The following is a 22,478-nucleotide window of genomic DNA, read 5'->3' as shown; positions in this document are numbered from 1 at the left end:
CATGGAATATAAGATATGATTTTGGCATATGGCAAAGAGCTCAAGGAACCAAAATGGCCTTGAAATTCCCCAGATCCCAATCTGAACACACTTCCTTGAGACATTCCAGAACTAACCAGAGGCTCCAACTCGCAACTCAGAGGGCTCAAATCAGCCACAACGTGCATCTGACTCGTTCCAGTGCATCTCATGGCTGCTCAATCAGATTTAGATGTTGGGAATTTGGAAGCAAGGAAAAAGAGTAATCTTTATTTAATCACATTCAGACATATTCATATCATTCACTGTGACACTGTTACTCTGCATTTCACCCATTCTGAGGGAGATGGAGATCTATGCCAGGGCCTTGGTCAAGGGCATTGACTGGAAAGATAATCTAGTGTGTATGTTTTGATGGTGGAGAAAAGTACATGGGGGAAACTCACGCCAGCATGGAGAGAATATCCAAACTCAAAGTGCTCACCACTGCACCACCGTGAGTTTGAGGGCCAGGTCAGCACCTTGAGCTCTCTGTAACCTTCCGTGAGCCATTCCTGGATGTTTTTTGTGGTGTGGTGAGGTGCAATTTCCTGCTGCTGCTTCCATCAGGGAATGCATAGCTGTTTGGGGGTGTACCAGGGCTGCAGAGCTGTCCAGATCAGGCACGTGCACACATAGGGCCCAAGGGGCTGCTTTTTGTGTCATATTAAAAAGTGCCCTTTCTGTGAGTTTTTTTAATGAAAAAATAAATTCCTGTTGTGCAAAGGGATGCCACAAAAACTGGTGGTATAAAAACGCCACAGTTTTCTAACATAAGCATTTCCTTGTAATATGGTGTTGTATGTATGTTGAGCCTAAAGCTGCTTCTCTGTCCGCTGCGACTCTGTTCTGTCTCTCACAGAGGAGAGAGACAGAGAGAGAGAGAGAGAGAGAGAGAGTGAGTGAGAGAGAGAGAGAGAGAGAGAGGAGCTGCCTCATTGAAAACTACAGGCATTATACACATGACACCACATGAATTACAACAGAAACTCTTTCAATTGTTCTAGTCTCATAAATAAGTCATTTAAAACATGTCAAAAGTCCTAAGAAATCCAAGTGGTGGAAAGTATTGAAAAATACTGAAATCCGGGATGCCACAATTTCCCATTGCCGCCCATGTTAAAAAATAGATTCATGCACGTCTTCTTGCCTGATGTCCACACAAAGGGTTCAATACTGTCCACAATCAACCAGAAACTGTGTTTTAGCTTTCATAAGTGGGTATCTCTTTGGAATCTTTGATTCTTATTTACTATGGCCCTCATATCAGTGTGACATTTTTGATGTCATCAAATTGATATATTTCAGCAAAATATTTGCACATTCATGACTATTTTTAGCTAGCTAACAGTAGCTAGCTAACTAAGCTTATCTAACATTACTGTAGCTAGCTAACTGTGTATGGCTGTGTTGTTGACAATCGTTTTGCTTCATGTGCATAGCATGGAGAGACAGACTCTTACTTTGATATTTCTAGCTTAGCTAACACTAGCTAGCAAACTAAGCTAGCTAACATTCCTGTGGCGTATGTGTTGTTGATGTGTTGTTGACATAATTGAGTAGCATGATGTTCTTAACATGGAGAGACAGACATTTACTATGATATTTCTAGCTTGCTTGCAATGACATCTAACCTGTTAGGTAGCCTAGTATCCTAGTAATGTTAAAACATAAACATATTTAAAACATGAAATCATTCATGTGTGGACCAAAATATCATACAATTCCACTGGGATTCCATGTGGCTGGCCTGTCCATAGATCTCATCATTGAGCAGGTGCTGATGAGAAGTATAAAAACCAGTGGTGGCCTCACAAGAGAGCCAGGTATGATGGAGCTGCAACAATTGACATGGCTGTTCTCCATGCCAGCTTGTGCTGAAGTCAACAATGCCATGCAAGAGCTGACAAGGGTGAACCGCAACACTGGCGAGCAGAACAAGGACATGACAGATGCAAGACAAGCACGTGACAAGAAGAACACATTCATAGTCACAACTATCTCCAACAAAGACACCCCTTCTGCTCAGATCCAAGCTTGCACAGTGTCTCCACTGGGGTCCATGCGCACCCTCCTGTGAATGTTGATAAGGTAAAGGCCATTGAAAACACCATCTTGGCCAGCATGGATGGACAGACTACTGCTGATTACACATTCAAGAAGAAGGATTAGGCAATCGCCATGAGCACGAAATCCTCAGTGAAGATTGATGGTGAAGCAGTGCAAGTGGATCCTCAACTTGTTTTCCAGCGACTCACAATTGCTGCAAAAGCTTTACAAGACCTGGCATCAGTGTTCAAGTATGGGCTGTATAGTCATCCTCCAGCCCTGTTTGACACCTTCATGCTGCTTCGACAGCCACAGAAGCCAGTGCTAGCAGATGCCATCTGGGCACTCCACACACCTGACCTTCCAGGAGTCACAGGCCATGTTCAGTATGTGCTGGATGGTGAAGCACTTGTTCAGCACATCCCGTGGACACATGGATCCACATACAAGGACATCTGCAAGCTGTACATGGAGTATGTCACAAGGAGGTTTGGAGAGGCAGTTGTCGTCTTCGACGGTTATCAAGGCACATCCACCAAAGACGTGACACACAGCAGGTGAGCAGGTGGGAGGACTGAAGCAACCATAAGCATGAATGAGGACATGCCTGTTAATAAAGATAAGTTCCTTGTAAACCTAAGTACTATATAATTTTCTTTTAAATTTATGTAAATCAATCAATAAATTAATCAAACATTTATATGGATTATTGCAAATTTATGTTGTCTTGCATACAAGTATTTAATATATAGTGATGTTACTTTAAAATATTATTTTCGGAAGCAAAAAAGTATGGGTATGGTTAAGAAACACCTTTGAAAAGTATTTTTCACCACTTGGATTTCTTAGGAATTTTTATGTTATAGAGAAGACTTTTATGAGTAATAAACATTTGTCAGATATTCTCTTGCAATATGTGTGAGGTTTGCCCCATTTTTCTCTTAAAATCCCTGTACTATATGAGATGAGACTTGACAGTGGAGTGACTTGAGCCTAATAATAAACCAGTGTTTCATTGCTTTTTAAGAATTGCAGCTGAACTGCATGTCTTCTAAACCTCAATTTTATGATAATATGAATAATGTTGACAATAATGTGTTTACACAAAAGAAATGGCAATTGCATATCACTCACAGCTACACAGGATACACAGCTAAGTAGTTAGCTTTTGATAAGTGCTTTATTAATTTTAAATGGCCTGGAAAAAAATGTGACGTGCACTATGCACACACGTACTGCCCTTTTCTGACTTTGAGCCCCTGCCCCTCTGTAATCATGTGTATGTCCCTGGTTATGGTCAAACACAGTACGACAAGTAACCAGTGATTGCTTCACTTTAGCATGCTGCAAGTACTTGAACTTGATTTGCCAATTCTTTCTTAGCCCAAATAAAGTTTGGAGCACTCAGTATAAATGGACCCCAATCAGAAATCAGTTCCAAGATAGTTAATATGAGCAGGACACGGGTGAGTAGTGAATATTTTATTCTCACAAGAACTGAGAGAGAATCCAATAAGTGGATCACAACACCTTCACATGAATGAGAACACCAATGACAGCCTGGGAGATGGGACTACACTTGAAATGAAAATATGTCAAAATATGAAGATCATTCATTCATCAGTCACGGACACATCATCCAACAAGGACACATGTATGTATGGCTTTTAAACAGTGCTGTGATGAGAGATTTCACAGACTGTGTATGATGGAATGAAAAATCTATACCATACTGTCTATACATAATATATTTGTGCATCCGCAGTACATACCATAGTCCCATTATGCAAGATTTTAAATTGTTGCCACTAAACTTTTTATTATACTGAATGTAAATAAACACACACACAATTTAAAATTTAAAAACACACTAGTTTAAATAGCTAAGAAACAGCAAAGCCTTCAGATGCGTACAGCTTCCAAATGGCTTCATATGAATGTCACTTAGGGTAAATGGAGGATAGTCAGTGGAATGGGGTAATAACTTGTAACAAGAAGCTGAGAGTAAAACGTGGAGTTAGTTCTGAGAGGAGGGTCAGTTATCAAGAATACATGAAAAGGGGACTTATTCTAATACTGACTTTATTATTTGTGTTCATTAGTGCAGTAGGTGATGCTGCTTGTTGGGGACGTCTTTTTTGCTGTGTGAAGAATAATATAAAGCCAGACTATCTGACTTGGGTAAGAAGATATAACACAGTGTACACTTCAAAATGTTCAGCTAAATATATCTGCAGTAAAACACACCCATGCTCAGGTTTGCTGCTACAGGCTTGGTATGCTATGACAGGTAGTTAATTGTAGCTAAGACAGTCACTGTAGTGACTTTATGACTGTTCCTTACCTGTGCTACTGTTAGACTACATTTTAGCATTTCAGAGACAGACATATTAAAGATGAAGAATGGAAGAATTTTAGCTAAAAACATTCATAAATGAACTTAAATGAACAGTCGATATATTATTATATATATCACATCGATATATTGTATTGCAAAGATATGCAGAAGATAGCATGCTAACCAGCTAGCCAACTCACATCCAAGTCTGAAGCTCCTGTACTAACGGTGTCAACATGGACAGTACCCTGGTTCTCCAAACTCCCAGTCCGGACCTCTACAGTCGCGGTCAGGTTTCTTCCACTCATAAAGAACATGTATGTCATGGAAGTCTTCAGTTCCGGTGATTTTTACAGCTCTCATCTTTCTGTGATATAATGAGAGGAACACAAACTACTTGTCACAAAAACATTCATGAAGTTTGGTTCAGTAATTCATTCATTTTAAGTCTTCTAAAAATGTGACCAAATCTGCTGGATCATTAAAATGCTGCACTGTCTTTTGCATTTGACAGGTGGTCAATTCTTTGCTAATAAGGTTTTATTACAAAGTTAAATATTGTGCCTCACACAAGACAAGTTTTTTAGTTTCTGCTTTGTGGTCTCAGTCTTAGAAGGTTCAAACTGAAGATCTGAAGTCTCTGAGCCAATAAAAGTTGGAGAACGGACACCAGGCTAGAGCATAAGTGAGGTGCATCATTTCTGTTAGCAAACTGCTTTTCTTTTCCTGAGAACTTTTTAAAATGTCTACACAGTTTTCTATTCAGTATTTTAAGTATTGTTAACATAATGTTGTTGTCAGTCAACAACCTGTAAATACCATTTGTGACAATAGTCAGTGCTATTGAGCAAATGTTGCATAGTCAGGCTTTTAAACAAAACCAGGTTCTTGTAAACATGGTCTGATATCACTGTGTTTGTGTTGTTTCTGGGACATCATAGTAAATGTTGCTCCAAGACAATCTTTGCAAAGAAGAAGAAGTTATCCTTTCAAAAGTGTTTAATGTTGTGGAAGGGTCTATTTAAAGGTCCCATATTATACTATTTTTTGTCAATTTCACACAGCTGTCATGTATGTGTTGTTACATTTACTACCATGAAGCTAGCGAAAGCTGTGTTTGTCTCCAATTCAGTCTCCAAACTCATGGACACTGTTAGCATCGTCTGTCTCCAGTCTGCACGTTTCCAGACTTTTTACTGTGACAACCAAGCTCCATCGTAATACCATTAATATTAAACTAGCTTCAAACACCATTGCATAGCGGACCAAAGTGGAGCTAACTAGTTCGATGATTTCCAGCTGACTTCACCATACTCGTAGGCAAGTATAAATACTATTAAACCGCGGCAACACTTTTCGGTGGCTTGGGTGCAGTTGCTGGGTCCAGTATGGTTGGGACTGATCCTTTGACGAGGGTCAGTGTCGAGGCAAAGCCAGCTTTGTACTGACCCTCCTTACTGAAGCAGTCCAATGTGAAGCGATTAGCACACACACACAAGCTAACACAAAACGTAGCCGGCACGTTGTCTTAAAATATGAAACGCAACCACTGTCTCTTCTGTTGTTCTGTAGCTGGGACAGAATATAGGCACTTATGTTGATTTTTACAACCAACAACAGAGCGTGTTTAGCTTTGAGCGACGACATTGTGAAACACTGCTACCTCACCGCAGGACACACCGAACTTCACCTCAGGGAAGAACGCCCCCCTCTCGGATAACTCCTATCACCGCGTAATGGAGGTCGGCCTATGATAATGACTCATTTCGTTACGTAACGAAAGGAGCAGATTCTGAACAGCCTGTAGGAGTGCCGTGTTACCAGTGGGTGGGCTGCAGAGACCATGCAGGAATCGCTTGTTTTCCTCATTCTGGGAGTTGGCAGGCTCAGGGAGGACCAGCTTATCGATGTAGAGACCAGAGAAAATGTGTTTTTTATGATATGGAACCTTTAAACCCAAAGCACATTTTACTGAAACTGATCAAGTACAGTGTCTTGCAAAAGTATTCATCCCCCTTGGACTTTTCCACATTTTGTCACATTACAACCACAAACGTAAATGTATTTTATTGGGATTTTATGTGACAGACCAACACAAAGTGAAAGGAAAATGATACACGGTTTTCATATTCTGTGTGGCGTGCAAAAGTATTCAGCCCCCCTCAGTCAGTACTTTGTAGAACCACCTTAGTCAGATTAGATAGAGAGTGTCTTGCCAGAGATTCTCAATTGGATTTACATCTGGACATTGACTGGGCCGTTCTAATATATGAATATGCTTTGATCTAAACCATACCACTGGCTGTATGTTTAGGCTCGTTGACCTGCTGGAAGGTGAAACTCTGTCCCAGTCTCAAGTCTTTTGCAGACTCTAACAGGTTCCCTGTCCCTACAGAAGAAAAGCGTTCCCACAGCATGATGCTGCCACCATGTTTCATGGTTGGGATGGTGTGTTCAGGGTGATGTGCCGCCACACATAGGCCCTCATTTATCAAACGAACGTACGGCAGAAAACCGTGTGTACGACCATTTCCACGCAAACTTTGGCATTTATCAGTCTGGACATGAGCGGAAGCTACGATCAGATCTCTCGTCAGGTCTGAGCCCGTGTACGCAAATCTGAGTCTGTGGATTTGCAGTGCAGCACAGCAAAATCTGGCTGAGTCTGAAAATAATTATTACACAAACCTTATCTGTCATTAAACATAAGCATTCACATTTTTAGAACAGATCAAAACAGATTCTTAAAACGAATAACACAAAATAAAACAATTTTGATTTTAAAAAAAGCCCACGTTTTTACTGATACCACTTTTTTGTCAAATAAAATATTAGGTTAGGTTAATAGCCTAACATGACAACTAATTAACGGAATACCTAATAACCCCACGACAGAGCAGGAACACAGATTCAATAGCGCGCACATGGTTCACAGTGGAGCGCTGCTTCAGGGCAGGTGGCTCCGTCTCGGACCAGCAGGAAACCCAGACCCCGGAGAAAGTGTGCGCTATTATTTTGGCCTGTTCAGTTTTGCACAACGTTGCATTAGTGATGGATGCCGAGGTCCACCTCGGAAAAGTTTCTCTTCTTGCCAGTGTTACTTCTCTCCATGTTTGACCTCAGTGGGTGAGGCCTCCGAACCAGGAATATATAAGGGCATAACATGTTAATGACGATTGAATTCAGCCGCCGCATTTATCAAGACCTGATCATTCGTAAGCTGGAACTGGTCGGATACGAATGTTTCATAAATCACACGTGTCCTGTCCTGCGACCAATTCTGCGCTCAGATCTGCACCTGTTTTCACGCAAGATTGATAAATGAGGGCCATAGTGTTTTGCATTTAGGCCAAAAACTTAAGTGTTGGTCTCATTTTGGTTTGCTGTCCCCCCCCACATGGCTCATCGCAAACTGCATGGGTTTGTGTCAACAGTGTCTTTCTTCTTGCCACTCTTCCATAAATCCCGATTTGTGGAGTGCACGATAGTTGTCCTGTGGACAGATTCTCCCTCCTGAGCTGTGGATCTCTGCAGTTCTTCCAAAGTTACCATGCGCCTCACATGGGCAGCTTATCTGATCAATGCTTTCCTTGCCCAGCCTGTCAGTTTACATGGATGGCCATGTTGAGCCATACTCTTTCCATTTTTGGATGATGGATTCAACAGTGATCCTGGATTTCATTTGGGGTATCAGAGTAAATGGGGCTGAATACTGTAAACAAAGGTATCACTTTCCTGCCACTCCAATATGATGCGCCACTTTGTGTTGGTCTATCACATGAAATCCTGTTTGGGGTTGAAATGTGACAAAATGTTGGAGAGGTATGAATACTTTTGCAAGCCATTGTATTTTAGTTGCCTAAACCAAATTAAACAGTGATAGAAATCAACAAACAAACAAACAACGAAATATATGTGTATATTTTTACAGTATAAAAATCTATTCCAACAGGATATTAACACTGTCCTCCTGGATGACAGTGCTGTGCTTCACCCCTTCAGCCACAACCACTTGCTCCAGACATTCCTGGAGCAACACTAGTTATAAACTTAAGTTTTTTAATAAGTTTAAATATTCCTTTAATAGGCTGTGAAGATGTAAAGTAATTAATGAAAATCTACAGCTGCCAGGCTTGCTGAACAAAAAACCTCCATGTTCTGCAAAATGGTTAGTTGTCATTTCAGTATAAGTGCTTTGTAGTGGTGTAATTGGTTGATCCGGTTCTTTAAAGGTTAAAACTCAACACAATAGGTACATGAGTAATGACCATTAGTTGGAAATGTTTCCACTCGGAGAGAAGGGTATTAGAAGGATGTTAGTTTATGTGAAAGCATTTATGACTTCAGTACCCGTAATCCTCAGTAGCTGTTGCTACAGTTGAAGCAGATTCACAATGTTTAGTCACTGCAGTCAAGAACATAACATTGCCCCATAGTTCTGAAGAGAACCACCTCTGTTCTCACTGTGGTGAACTGAACTGAAACTCTTGTAAAGAAAAAGTTGCTGGTACTCCATGAACTATGTCTCTGCTGCTCCTACTATGTGTGGATGACAGCAGCAAAAGCTGATCGGCAGGGTGGTGGAGGCCATGTCTTTGGGATATGTTTGTGAGGAGGAGAAGGAAGAATATCCCTACAGGTGCTGTGGCTGATGATGATGTCAGTCCTCGATGGAAGGCAGGGAGATTACAGGCACACGGCGGAAAAAGAAGCTGGATCCTCTGAAGAGCTGGCCCTGACAGGAGGGGACACATATGGATTTTGAATGCTTTAGAGTACTGAATACTGATAACTTCAATCCAAAATAAAAGTCTTCAAAAAACTGGTCCAACTCAGAGACTGTGTTAAAAATGATCTGGATGAGGCTAGTTCTGAAAAAGCAGGGCTTTTTTTTGGATAATGTTCTTTGGACCATCCCCTTGGCAGAAAAAAAGAATTTCCTCCGGGATCAATAAAGTATCTATCCATCTATCTATCTATCTACTGTGGGTGCTCAACTGGTGTTGTTATCTCTTAATGTGATAAATTAAACATGACTCTTGGTCCTCTGTGCAGTGGCTCTGTTGCTGCTGTAGCGTCCACTGTCAGCAGAAAGCAAAATGAGGGCAAGTAATATAATCGGTGTGTGTGTAAATATGTTACATACACCGTTAACACCGACAACTGAAGCAAGCCTAATGTGGTCTAACTACATTTGCTTAAGTTAGGGCCAGCCTGAGACAAGACTGAGGTGTTGTGCGTTTCCACAGGATCAAGTGTGAGTGTGACTGTACCTCGTGGCTCAGGTGATTCCAGCAGTGCAGCCAGGACTTAAAGATGGGAGAATGAGGAGGAAGACCTGCAGCAAGGCTGACACCACAAACAAGAACCAATCAGTGTCAGCAGTGTAGCCTGGATTTCAGCAATATAAAGCGTATATTATAACCAAAAGGAACTTTTTCAGTCATTAGGATTTGTCTTTACTCAACTGTGTCAATATTCTAGTTACCATATTTATTTTATTCCCCAATTTGAAAGTCTAAATACTGGTTTAAAGTGTTACATGGCGATATTTTCAGCCCATACTGAAATATACAGTATAGATGTATCATTATTTTGAAATCTCCTCTAAAGCACTAAATGCTAGGACTGCGTGACAAAATCAAATATCACAATATTTTGGAAGGAATTCCTCTGTATCGAAATTATGTCATATGGTAAGGGATGACTATCACAACATATTACCCAGCACTAACACAATCCTGTGTTTAAAGTGGTCAATCTAAACAAATTCATTCCAAATATACTTGAATCCATAGGTAACTACAGAACATCATGTCCTCAAGGTTGCTAACTCCCTCCTCCCTTTTCTCTATTAGCTGCTATACTATATGAAATAACTACCTGTTAAATGAATCATGTATATCAACAGTACATTGTCATTTAGTGGGTGTACTAATGCAAAGAGTGACCCACCCACAGTTGTTGACGGCCATGAGATCAGCCACCAGCATGAACGGATATGTTAGAACACTCACTGCAATCTAGAGACAAACACACATTATTATGCAGTAATGCTGCAAATGTGAAACTTTCTGGGTCACAGTTTGAATGTTGAACTTACGCCCATCACAAACTTGGTGTAGCTTCTGACGGCTAAGGCCTGACTGAACTGCAACACAAATACAAGCAAAGATTAAAAACTGCATCTAAATGAATGATCCCTCAAGTCAATGTGGCTTTAGTCCCTGAACACTGTAAAAGTTGACTGACCCACAGAAGGTAGACATTACTTTCTTCAAGGTGTGACCGGTTTAAAAAGCAGCAATTCCTTGTGTACATGTTGATGTTTATGTTTCATTCTTATATGTATACAATATATTTTTCAATAAAGAAATCATTGTGTTAGCAGAACACTAGGTTTAGGTTTTTAGGTTTACTCTTGATTTTCTTACACTTACTTCTCTAGCACCTAAAAAGGTGACAGACTTACACTATCGTCTACAGCGTAGGTGTTAATAAAATGAGCCAGGAGGTTACAACACCACAGGAAGAGAACCTCTCCCACCACATGGGGTACGAATCCACTGCAAACACACAAAATGCTGCTCAGACTGATGGAGGTCAAAGGTCAAGGTAAAAACGAGAAAAAAGTAAAAAGATAGGTATGGCTCACACATAGAATCCAGCGACTCCTTCCTCCTTAAAAATCTTGACGATCGAACTGAACATCGACCTGCAAATGTGACACAAGCTCCTTTAACATGTGCAGAATGTACAAATGAACATGTCATGTACTGTATTTATCAATGAAATCTTTCTGTAACTTTAACCTGTCCCGTTTCTTATTTAGTCATGACTGTTCAATGTTGTACAGTCAAGAAACTAATTATTTAAGGGAAATCATGAGGCATTTCTGCAGCATTAGTCTTACCCATACGTGACCTCTCTGCCAACAAACTGGGCCATACACCGCACTGACATAACTGCAAACAAACCAGATGAACAGCTAAACAACCTTTTTACTCCTTTGATATTAAGATGTTTCATTTAAATCAGAAAGTACATGACACCTGTGACGTCAGCTTTCAGGGGATTGACAACGTGGCAAATACAGTAGTGTAGGCATTGCAAATGGATCGCCTAAGAATGATTTCAAAAAGGCAGCCTTTCACTGGTTTCAGAATTTTCTCTTTTTCTCTGTGTTACGCCATTGTGAAACTGAATATCTTTGGGTTTTAGTTGGTTGGGCAAACCAAAACATTGAAAGACGCCACCATGGAGAATGTGTGATGGGTATTTTTCACAATATTTCAACATTTAATTTTTTAGATGAAGCAGATGCTTCCAGAATGTAGCTGCATAATCCAAGACACTTTAGATGATGAATTCAACTTGGACAGTGAAGACATACCATGAAAAGGATGTGTGGCTACTCTGGAAAGACACTGGATGATCATCTCATGTGAGGTCTGCAGAGAGGAAACAATTTGAAAAGATCTGTTCCAAAGCCAAGCGATGAAAAGGAATCTTTATAGCATAAGGTCTATTTCATAATGCATAAATGTGTCTAGTAGGGCAGGGGATACAGTTTTAAAAAACTTCTTACTTACACATGTGTTCCCAAACAAAACTTCTTTAGTTACCATATCTTAAGGAACAACATACTTTTTCTAAACTGACAGAAGAATCTTAAGTAATGAAAATATGTAAACAAGTGCAAATTACTATACAGACAATTTGTCTGAAATAAATGTACTATTAATAAAATGAGAGAATAAGTAATTTCTGCTGTTGAACAGAGTGTAGTGTGGGGAGGGCCGAGTGGAGCGAGGGAGCAGAGCTGCTACTCAGCCGCTGAGAGCTGTCAATCTCTGGAGGAGAGAGCTGGGTGCAGAGCCACCTTCTGGACCTTCAACTTTTGGGATACAGTACAACAATATAATTATCAAAGACATGCACTGTGGGACCTGGCAAGAAAAACAGGTTAAGTCCTGACTTGTTTGCCTTCAGTCTTCTCCTTAAGGTGTGCAAAAACTTTGGGATTAAGTGGATTTACCTTCACTCCTGTTTATCAATCTGACTGCAGCAGCAATCTGCAGGGATGAACTATAATGTGTTGACTGCTGACTGAAGCTGCAGGGAAAATTACTTGACAACGTAAACACAATGTTACAGAGAAGAGGGGAAAAACAAAAGACAGATAACTTGAGTCTTTTGACAGCTGAGTTTAGTGAGCCGTTGACATGAATTAACACACACACACACCATTTGTGTGTACCTTTGCTCTTTGCTTACCTTTAATGTATAGGAAAGTAATCTGGCTCTCTGGCACAAATACACACTCGTGCAAGTCACACGTAGGAAAATTCTCCCAAACAACCGTCACCACTGTGTTGAATATCCAACCAATGCAACTCCTGCATAAATGTTTACTGACAGGATAATGCTTTAGTTTTATTCACATTACATTTCATCACATTCGCTAACTTCCTTCCTCACTCTCTGACTCTGACCTTTAGTAAACTTGTGGATTTCTCTGGGTTTCAACATTGTTGGAAATGTTCATGATAATGCAAGTATACAACTCACCAAAATATATATCAAACCCTCTTTAGTCATTTCATTGCAGAAATGTTACATAATACATCTTGTCTGGTCAAAGACTGACTAAAGAAGAGTGCAAATCTGACAAGACAGTATTTTATCCATCCTTTCTGCCATGGTGTTGAACCTTAACCCTGGTAGATGCTTGAGTACTCCTTATATTCATTTCAGAATGGAACACATTAATTAGTGCTGTCAAGAGATTAAAAAAATTGAGAAATTATTTAATTAAGATCTATAATTAATTGATCTCTTTTTTTAATCTCACCAAACGATTTGTGAGAAAAGCCCTCATCTTGAGGTATTTTCATTGAAACACTCCACCAAAATCTCAAGTTTGTTTTTCTTTTCGCCATCATACATCTTGCTGATTTTGGTTGTCACTGTAGTCCTGCATGGTGGATTGTATAATGGGTCATTGGACACAGTTTGCAACACCTCTGTTAACCTCTTGTTATGTATAGCGGCCTGCAGTTCATCGCTATCCACTTGGCAAGAACATTCGTCAGCCTGTCAGTCACAGACTTGTTCATAGGCAGGGTGTTGTCCTCAAGTTTAGTTCGGCAAAGAGCTTTGCTACGGCTCACTAAATTGCTAACGTTTTCGCTGCTAACGTTAGCTGTGGCTGCATTCGCGACTGGGTGCTTTGTGTTGATGTGGTAGGCTAATAAACATGAGCTGCTTTGGTGGTGAGCAAAGTCCTTCTTACAAAGAAGGCATATCCCTCTACATTTATCATTGGTGCCGTCAGGGCTTTTGTGAAATGGAATTTCCCATTTATTGGACCGACAACTCTCACATGCTCCTCCATTTTCACGTCTCCTCTCCGCGACTCACCACTCCTCACCTTGCCCTCCCAACTGCACTTCAGCTTATGCTAAACCATCCCAAACACAATGACAGCCAATCAATGTCCACTTCAGGGTGTGACTGAACATTGTTTTCCACCCCAACAACTCAAGCACAAGAAGCCCAATGCATAAAAACAGATTTTCTAAAAAGGCACCTTGCATACAGAAACAGTAAACTTAGAGATTAAAAATTAGATTAAGGCAACAAAAAACCAAAATGTGGTAATTATGACTGTAATTAATTAATCGCAATTAATGCTATAATTTGACACCCATAATATTAATACCAACAGAAAGTAGGAATTAAGTGTAACTTCAGTCCAACTCCAAATGAAAGACATCATGATGTTGTTACAGTTTATGTTATTCAGGAGCAATTCTCACCTCTTGGACCACTTTTCTGAGTGAAGTCCTCGTGTGATTTCTCTTGGATAGGAGCTCCACCTGCTGAATCAAGAACTCAGATTACTTTGGCAAAACAGGTTTTGACCCCATCTTACATAGTGTGGTGTAGGGATGATACATTTTTGCAGTCAAACCGGGAGTAAGGATCACCCTGGTTCCCTTGATAAAAAGGCTGTGGGATTTTATAAATTGGATGGAATATCACCGAAAATAAGCTCTGTGGCAAAAACACAAGTTTTTGTTTACACACTTTGTTCAGCAAGATTATCTTCCCAGATGCAGATTTCAATTTTGAAGTGTACAATAAATTACAATGTTTGAAGTAAAAAGCTAATGTAAGGCTATAGACTACATTACAGTCATATGATTACAACCTCACCGCCAATATGCTTTTTACTACACAGTAAAGATACACGTTATCCCTAAATTGATCAATTTCCTACTTTTAAAGATGAACTGGTGAGTGGATGAGTCTCCATGCCCAGTGTGACGATGTTTAATGTCCGTGACAACGCCTGTAGTCTCCTTTAGCCGTTTGTTATCAACAGCCGTTTTTAAGACATGTAAGCTACGTATAATTACACTTTGGGACATTTAATGATGTATTATATGTCTTAGAACATATTGTGTAAATGTTTTAAACCTGTGTTAACCACAGACCTTATTTCAAGCATTTAACCTTGTAGAACTCTTTAACGTTCATTCAAATCTTTAGTAACACACAAAAAACTGACTGAGTGAAACATGATTACTGTGACATCATGGATACAGTTAGGGATTCAAACTATATTGAATTTTTCTCCATTGAAAAGTGCGGAATACAAAATGTTTCATAAATATATTGGTAAGCCTTTATATAAGCAAATAACTTGTATTTTACAATGATCTTCTTTTATTTGTTTGTGAAAAGCGATTTGGGGACAGTGATATGGCTAGTCTTTTTTATCAAACATACTGTCACATTATATTTAGTGTTTGTCAAGCATGATGTTAGCCTAATGAACCAAAGGGTGATATGAGCTGAGTGGACAAGTTTATCTCCCACTGTCAAGTAATCTCTAAGGTTCAACCTATTTACTGGAATAGAAAACAACATCTCCATTTCAAACAAACATTTATGAGATCATAATGTTGGTCAAACCGTCAGATGTCACCAGAGAGTTGGGGATTTTGATCGCAAAATGCACGAAATATAAATTAATGGTATGATTTTTTCAAGGTATCCATAATGAGGATTTAATGGACTCTGCAAACACCAGCCTTGACACCATCCATTCATTCCTGACAATGGACACCTCGTTAGGTATTATCTCCTCCATGATATCTGTAAAGTCCTTGCTTACCTGTTTAACTTTGCTCCTGACAACAGTGGAGATGGCACTGGAGACAATTCGAGGAGAGAGGCCACGAAACAGTCCTCCCTTTCCATCAACCTTGACAATGTACTGTGCTGAATACAAATCCATATTCTGTCAACTGCTATAAACGTGTGCAGCTAAACAATAAGACTGATGATAACAATCACACCTCACTCACCATAGGAAAAGAAGCCAGGCAGGTACAAGACTCTTCGGCCAAACATCGTTGTGCCCACAGTTGGGGGAAGAGGTTCATGTCCCACCTAGAAACAACAGTGACTGAGATTAAACACAGTCTGTTTGCTTATTGGGAATGATGATGATACTGACAACTACTGACCAAAAGCACAATGGACCTGCGACTATTTTCAGAGAGGTACATTTTTAAATCAGTCTTTTTCTCTGTGTTATGGCCTCAGTCCATGCAAAGTTCATTTTTGCTGATCCCAAAACAGTCTTTTTCCAAAAAGGTATCCAGAGTGGATAATGCTTAACGGTGTAATTTGTAAGAAATGGACTGAATTCAAAGGTAGATCCAAACAGGCCTGGAGTCAGCCTGCACCATGACCTTGGATTACAGGGTAAGTCACCACAGGCATCAGTGCTCAGCTCAACCAGGCTCAGCCTCCTCTGAGTGAGCACAGCAGGACATCACACTGGGCCTAAACACAGCCTCTGAGACTGACAGAGGTCAGTGTAAAGAAAGGGGAGACAGTACAGAGGCAATTTACAGCAGTTGTTATTTTGACCAAACCAGAGGTGACTGCGGAAAGACACACAAGATTGATGAGCTGTAATCTGTTTATGTCTCATTAGAATTAAGTGTCTTTATGATGAGATAATAAGGCAATTAAGCTTGTCTTAATAATAATAATAATAATAATAATAATAATAATAATAATAATAAGTGGCCACTCTGCCTGAATTTCCATAGAACACAATTCAAGTCACCATTGTGTAATGAAGTGCAAAACTCTTTATTTTCAACCTGAGCACACAGTGTGTTTCCTGACTGCTTTTACATTTATTCATAACATATATGAACATGTTTTTAACATGTTTTGAATATCACAGTGCAAAAAAAAAAATCATTATTATATATTATATGTCAGAAACAAAGTTTAAAACATTTAAAACATGTTGCATTGTCACTGTTCCATCTAAAATTGTATTTTTGAACACGGCTATGGACAAACAAAACTTGCAAGAAACATTTAAAAACCTTGTCATGTCATTTTTGTCATGTCAGGTCATGTCATTTTCTTCCGCTTATTCCGTGAGGGTTGTGGGGGATGTTACCTCATTTTCCCCCCCTTTTTCAAGGGGTCGCAGGGTCTCAGGTGCCAATCCCAGTTTCTCTATGGGCGAAAAACCTTGTCATTTACTACTATATGGAATATACTACTATATACTACTACTACTTCAAACTAGGAATGCCCTTTTTTTCTGTATGCATATGTTCACACTTTTTTGTGAAAGGCTGCTTAACAGTTGCGATCTGCTTGCAAGCACAAGAACACCTTGCATGTCACACACTGCACTCGTGTTTTCCCAGAGCAGCCTGTTGCTCTGCAGCGTGCTGCATTCTTCAGGTTGTGAAGAACCGATCACAATACACTGGTGAACCAGGATGCAGAGTTTGAGACAGACCATTCAGATCGATGACCAAGCTTGCCAACCCAGACCCTCTGGTTCTTTGACCTGCTCCAGCAGTGCATCCGCACATTGATATACATCAAAGTCCAGCACATCTGCTGTAGCGCTGTAACAAAGTTCTTCATGCCAACTGGGTTTGGCTTCATTGGCAGATATTGTCGACATGGACAGGCTCCTGTAAATGGGATCTGCTCATCTACAGACACACATTTGGGTCGAGCCTGAGACCTGCAGCCTTTCAGAATGCGATCCAGAAAAGGCTTCACCCCCCAGAATTTGTCACACTCCCTCAGGTCTTCTAGAACATCATCGCCAATGAGCACTCTTAGTGATCACCTCAGTCTGAAGAGTCTGTCGTGTGTGAATCATTCAATGATGGCAGGGAATTGTAAGGCTTTGGACCAATGCATCCTGATTTGTGGGTATGGGACACAGGACATCAAAATACAGGCACCAAAAAAATTGTAAATTTAAAGCCACTGAATACTGAAACTGAATTTCTCTGAATGTGCTTAATAAAGCTTCTTCACACCTTACAAACTACAGCTGCTTGATATTGTAACCCTGCCTCAATCTTGGCTGGGGTCCGTCAGTGCATTTACATAACACTCAAGAAAACCGAATTACTGTTTCAACTGTTTTGACTATGATCGGATTTTTAAGGAGCATTTATACACCTTAGTCTGACTAAAATCGGGCCGGATTGGATTTCTCATAGTCGGATTAAGACACCTAGATTATTCGACTGATAGTCGCATTATTCCTGCATATATACGCTGCATCAGATCGGACCGTATTTTTACTTTCTGCGCAGTCTCGAGAGTTTTTAACAAGAGCGTTAATATGCATCTAGTTTGTGGAATTATCATGTACAACATATATGAAATGTACAAAAATGTAGCTTCTCCTTGCTCTTCGTACGGCATCTTTCTCGAATGCCCAGGCAGCTGGTGAGGTAAAGAGGTCAGCCAGAGGTGGGTTTGTTACCACTAATCGAAATGGGTACAGCGCCACCTAGCGTACCGGGGTATGACATGCTTCGGCCAGTTATTCGATTGTCTCACCGGCATGAAAATCAAACAATTGCAGTTGTCTGACTGAGTAGCATAGTCGAACTATGGCTGTAATCCGACTAAACTGTGCATGTAAATGCACTGACTGTGGCTGTATAGTTAAAAACACGTCACATAATGTCAGTCATTAGTTCACTCTGGCATCACAGCTGAGTGGGAGAGACTGCTGGTTAACATGTAGTACTAAGGAGTTTCTATCAAATCTATATTTTCTCCACTTATATGAGAATGACTACATCATAAATTTGTCCGTCCTAAAAGTAGTGTAAGTCACCACAGGAGGGGACTGTTAAGAGGTTATTCAGCTTATACTGTGCTGGCCTCTTATCAGAGGTTGGCAGAGTTGTTGTTTGCCAGTTGAAATGTTGTCAAAGAAGAGGAGATTTATTCTCGCATCAGAAACACTTTGTCTTTGTCTCTCTACTTGATCACTTTGTCACGAAGATGATCACAGAGTCACATATTCATGCTGTAACTTGGCTGACAGACAGTGCTAGAAATATTTAAATGCGATGATGATGGTGAGATGCTGGGGATCCACTCTAACTGACAGCACTAAGATCATTCCTCTCTTGAGTTGCCACAGAAGAGTACTGTGTGCTGCACAGGCGGCAGGTTTCTCCCCAGAATTTTTTTGTATAGTAACGCACTGTCAGTCATTTTTTATTTAACTTGCTCCTCTGCCACTCCTCATGGGCCAAGCGCTCGTTCCTAAAATGGCACTGTCTCGTTAGTAGCTTGGTTTTGTGCCGTTGGACCTCAAACAAACCGTGATCTGCTGCACAGTTTGTTCAAAGGGTGTTGTGACTAAAGACAGTGGACCACATTTATCGGAGCCTCTCAAACAGACGCACGTATCAGAGTGGGACACTTGTTGTTCACTACGAGAAGACCGCGGCAGCCCACAAACACCCGCTATAAAGCAGCTAACATTAGCAGAATCATTCATTGTGTCCCATATGAGAAGAAAGGGTCCCGGTTGTCCACTGCTACAAATGCAGTCACGTTGCATATCGTTAAAGATATGGGAAATAAACACCCTTAATTCGAAAATGAGTATAGTGGCACTGAGCTAGCAGTATAGCGGTGCAGCACCTTTATTCCACAGTCTGGGGAGAACCCTGGGTGGTCACACTGAGAGGGAAATGTTAGCCTATTAGTCCGGACATTAGGTTAGGCTTCAGAGATGCTGCACGTCTTCCACTGACACACAACGCACAGTAAGACACAGTAAGCAACTGTCGACTTGACAGGACCATTATCAGGCTGATATAAAAGGGAATATATGTAGATAATGTTTTTGCTGGGATTTTTGAAATAATGTTTGAATAAGCAGTATCAGCTCCTACAGCTAATAGAAGCAAACTGTTGCCAGTGTAAGTCAGGGAAATCAGAGGATACATGCTTTCTTATAGGAGAAATTCAAACTCAGGATTTTTAGAGTGACAATATTAAAATGACTGTCAGTTAATGTGGATTCTAGTAGCGATAAGGTCATGTATGTATATGTGATTTTATATGTCATATGTGATCAGACCTGAGCAGTGGCATTAATAATAACTACATAAAATAGCAGTCTTTTCTCTGATGCTCTCAATTGCTGATACAAGTCATTTATAATCATCAGAGGAATGACAAGATTCATGAACACTGAAAAGTCCCTCGTGGTCACTTTCCATCAGTGAATAAATAAGCTGTCCTCTGAGGAAAATAAGATCCCAGAAGACTGTTTGAAGCTAGAAAGGTGGCAGGGTCCGCCACATATATACAACAGTGAAACAGTATAAACTGTGCTGTTCTTTAAGGTCAGTTTATTTATTCAGTCATAAAAACAAAGAGTGTTTGATTATTTAGTTTGTTTAGAAAAAAATCATCAGTCAATGAAGACTTTCCCCAAAACTACACAGTGGGCCTTTAACTGTAACCTGAGAGAATGTAAGATGTATGATCAGGTGTACAGAGATGTCTCCTGATCAGAGAGCAGAACAACAACAATCGACAATGTTTGAGGAACCAAACATGTCCACAGTTTCTAAACTCATGGACTCTGACTCGGAGCCCACTGCATCAGCTGCTACCGGAAGAACCCCCTGCAGTGCTGTTCTCCGCTGGTATCGACTCCTGTGAACCGACCAGCAGACGGGCTGCTGCGGGTCGTTAAGTCTACGAGTACATGAGACACATGAGCATAGGGAGGGATCCGGAAACACCAAAGCAGCGGCATCCTGTTAACATCATCATGGTCGCTTTTAGTTAGCTACAGCAGCTACCTGTATTAGCAGCTTGACGTACACCAGCGGGTGTGTGATGGCGGTCACTCCCGCTCCCAGCAGCAGCACTGCGGTGTCCACGTCCACGGGGGTCGGTGCGGCATCCGGTTCAGCACCGACGACCTGCTCGGACAGGTTCTCTGCTGATTCCATGTTTAATTACGTCGAAGGAACGGCACACTTCATCACTGCTCAGTCTGGAGCCTGACCACTACACAGTCAACTTCCGCTTTGAACCTTCAAAATAATATTCTGTATCTCAGCGGGGATATATATATATATATATATATATATATATATATATATATATATATATATATATATATATATATATATATGCCATAGAGTCTTGTTCTTCAGCTGCACCGAGACAGACAACATGTCGAGTCCCCGCTGAGATACAGAATATTATTTTGAAGGTATATATATATATATATATATATATATATATATATATATATATATATATATATATATATATATATATATATATATATATGATTTCTGTCTACAAATAGCACATGTGCAACACATGGGCGGAGTCTGATGAGCCACAACACAAACACACGTGTCGCACACACACTTGTCTCTATCTTATCTGAGGGCCCCAGACTTATGTCCTATCCAGCTGGACGCGTCATGAGTTCACGAACACCTCATCACCTCACAGAACAGTCTGGTTGAGCAGAGACGCGTCTACACAGCAGACGTTTTAATACGTCAACGGTGTAGGTGAACGACGATCACGTGCCACAAAGATGTGCTGTTGAGGTGTCAAAGTGTTAATGTGTTAATAATAACGATAATAGCAGTACATGCGCTCAACCTGACCCAAAGAACAACACAATTTTATACTGTTCTACTTTCTGGCGCACCTTGCCACCTTTCTAGCTTCAAACAATGTTGAGACTTTATTTTCCTCTGAGAACAGCTTGTTCATTCACTTATTGAATTTTTGTTTTTACCTCTGAGTTTGTGTTATTACCTCGTTAATATTGTAATTTTTACAATTCTGAATTTGTAGTAGGCCTCGTACATTTACTCGGTTACATTCCATGCTGAAATCGATTAAATAAAGTCACATAATGTACTATGACGTCACACCTTCTTCTTTCACGCCACCACAACCTTTCTGACAAAAAGTCAAACTTTAACGCTTTGTTAAATTAACGCTTGTGAATATGCACCGTGTGTCTCATTTCATCGTTCTGGTTCGGGTTAGAATACAGAAGTGCTTTAATTCCAGCAGGGGGAGCTGTTAGTCTTTCCTCTCTTCATCTCAGGACAGCAGCAGTAGTGAAACACATGGCTCAGTGTGAATGGTTCATATTAAACCAAAATCAAATTTGAGATGTTTGTCTTTTTGGATTATTCTGTTGTTTTTGTTTTTGATTGAGTTGGGATGAAACGCAGAAGTCAACCAGACTGATTTGGAAAAGTGTGGACTGAAATTGACAGTTACTGGGATTTAAACATAAACTGTACTGTGGAACCCTTCAGACCACTTGAAGCAATGTGAGAAATAAAAATATCTTCCAAGCTGAATAAGCCATGAAATCATAACTATGTTTAATGGTTTTCATGTTGAGGCTGAATTAAAAGTCTCAGTGTTCATTAAGTGAAACTTGTCATGATCCTCATCATGACAGCCCTCCCTTCTCCCTTTATAAGTGTGTGTTGTCAGTCCCGTCTGTATTATTCCTCCTGTGCCTCTCTCCCTGTCTGTTTTGTGTGTGATTCCCTCCTACTCGTCGCCAGATCATTTCATCAGTCTATGTGTTGTTTACTTTTGTTTTTGCTTTTGTGTTCTATCATTAGCTTGTGTAGCCAACACCTCTGTGTTCCTCCCACCCCACCTCAGATTGCTTGCCTCG

General features: G+C 40.4%; 1 protein-coding gene across 3 annotated transcripts; it reads right to left on the bottom strand.

Annotated features, from left to right (window-relative positions):
• Positions 1–3,534: 3,534 nt before the first annotated feature.
• Positions 3,535–20,839, bottom strand: LOC119022947 (mitochondrial carrier homolog 1-like). 3 transcript variants are annotated; one of them, XM_037104438.1, is made up of 13 exons: positions 20,605–20,839; positions 15,784–15,868; positions 15,591–15,697; positions 14,227–14,289; positions 11,799–11,856; positions 11,319–11,370; positions 11,061–11,120; positions 10,878–10,971; positions 10,509–10,556; positions 10,361–10,428; positions 9,679–9,754; positions 9,043–9,140; positions 3,535–4,772 (listed from the first exon to the last, which is right to left on the bottom strand). In XM_037104438.1, exons 1-12 carry the CDS (start codon positions 20,755–20,757, stop codon positions 9,066–9,068), a joined length of 939 nt encoding a protein of 312 aa, XP_036960333.1. In that variant the 5' UTR covers positions 20,758–20,839; the 3' UTR covers positions 3,535–4,772; positions 9,043–9,065. The 3 variants fall into 3 exon arrangements, with proteins under 3 accessions (XP_036960333.1, XP_036960332.1, XP_036960334.1); XM_037104437.1 differs by lacking the exon at positions 3,535–4,772 and having other exon boundaries at positions 6,458–9,140; XM_037104439.1 differs by lacking the exon at positions 3,535–4,772 and having other exon boundaries at positions 6,458–9,140; positions 14,227–14,286.
• Between the last annotated feature and the right edge of the window lie 1,639 nt (positions 20,840–22,478).

The sequence above is a fragment of the Acanthopagrus latus genome, chromosome 7 (assembly GCF_904848185.1).
Source record: "Acanthopagrus latus isolate v.2019 chromosome 7, fAcaLat1.1, whole genome shotgun sequence".
Classification (NCBI taxonomy): Eukaryota; Metazoa; Chordata; class Actinopteri; order Spariformes; family Sparidae; genus Acanthopagrus; species Acanthopagrus latus.
The sequence above is the reverse complement of the archived record's forward strand: the minus strand, read 5'-3'. Positions and strand labels throughout refer to the sequence as shown.

Bases quoted from the DNA above. Each gene is read 5' to 3' on its own strand.
- LOC119022947 (XM_037104438.1), bottom strand. From the start codon at position 20,757: ATGGAATCAGCAGAGAACCTGTCCGAGCAGGTCGTCGGTGCTGAACCG. The intron at 11,857-14,226 runs GTGAGAATTGCT...TCCTCTCTGCAG, and splicing joins TCAGAAAAGTGGTCCAAGAG to ACCTCACATGAGATGATCAT. The intron at 11,371-11,798 runs GTATGTCTTCAC...GTTTGTTTGCAG, and splicing joins AGCCACACATCCTTTTCATG to TTATGTCAGTGCGGTGTATG.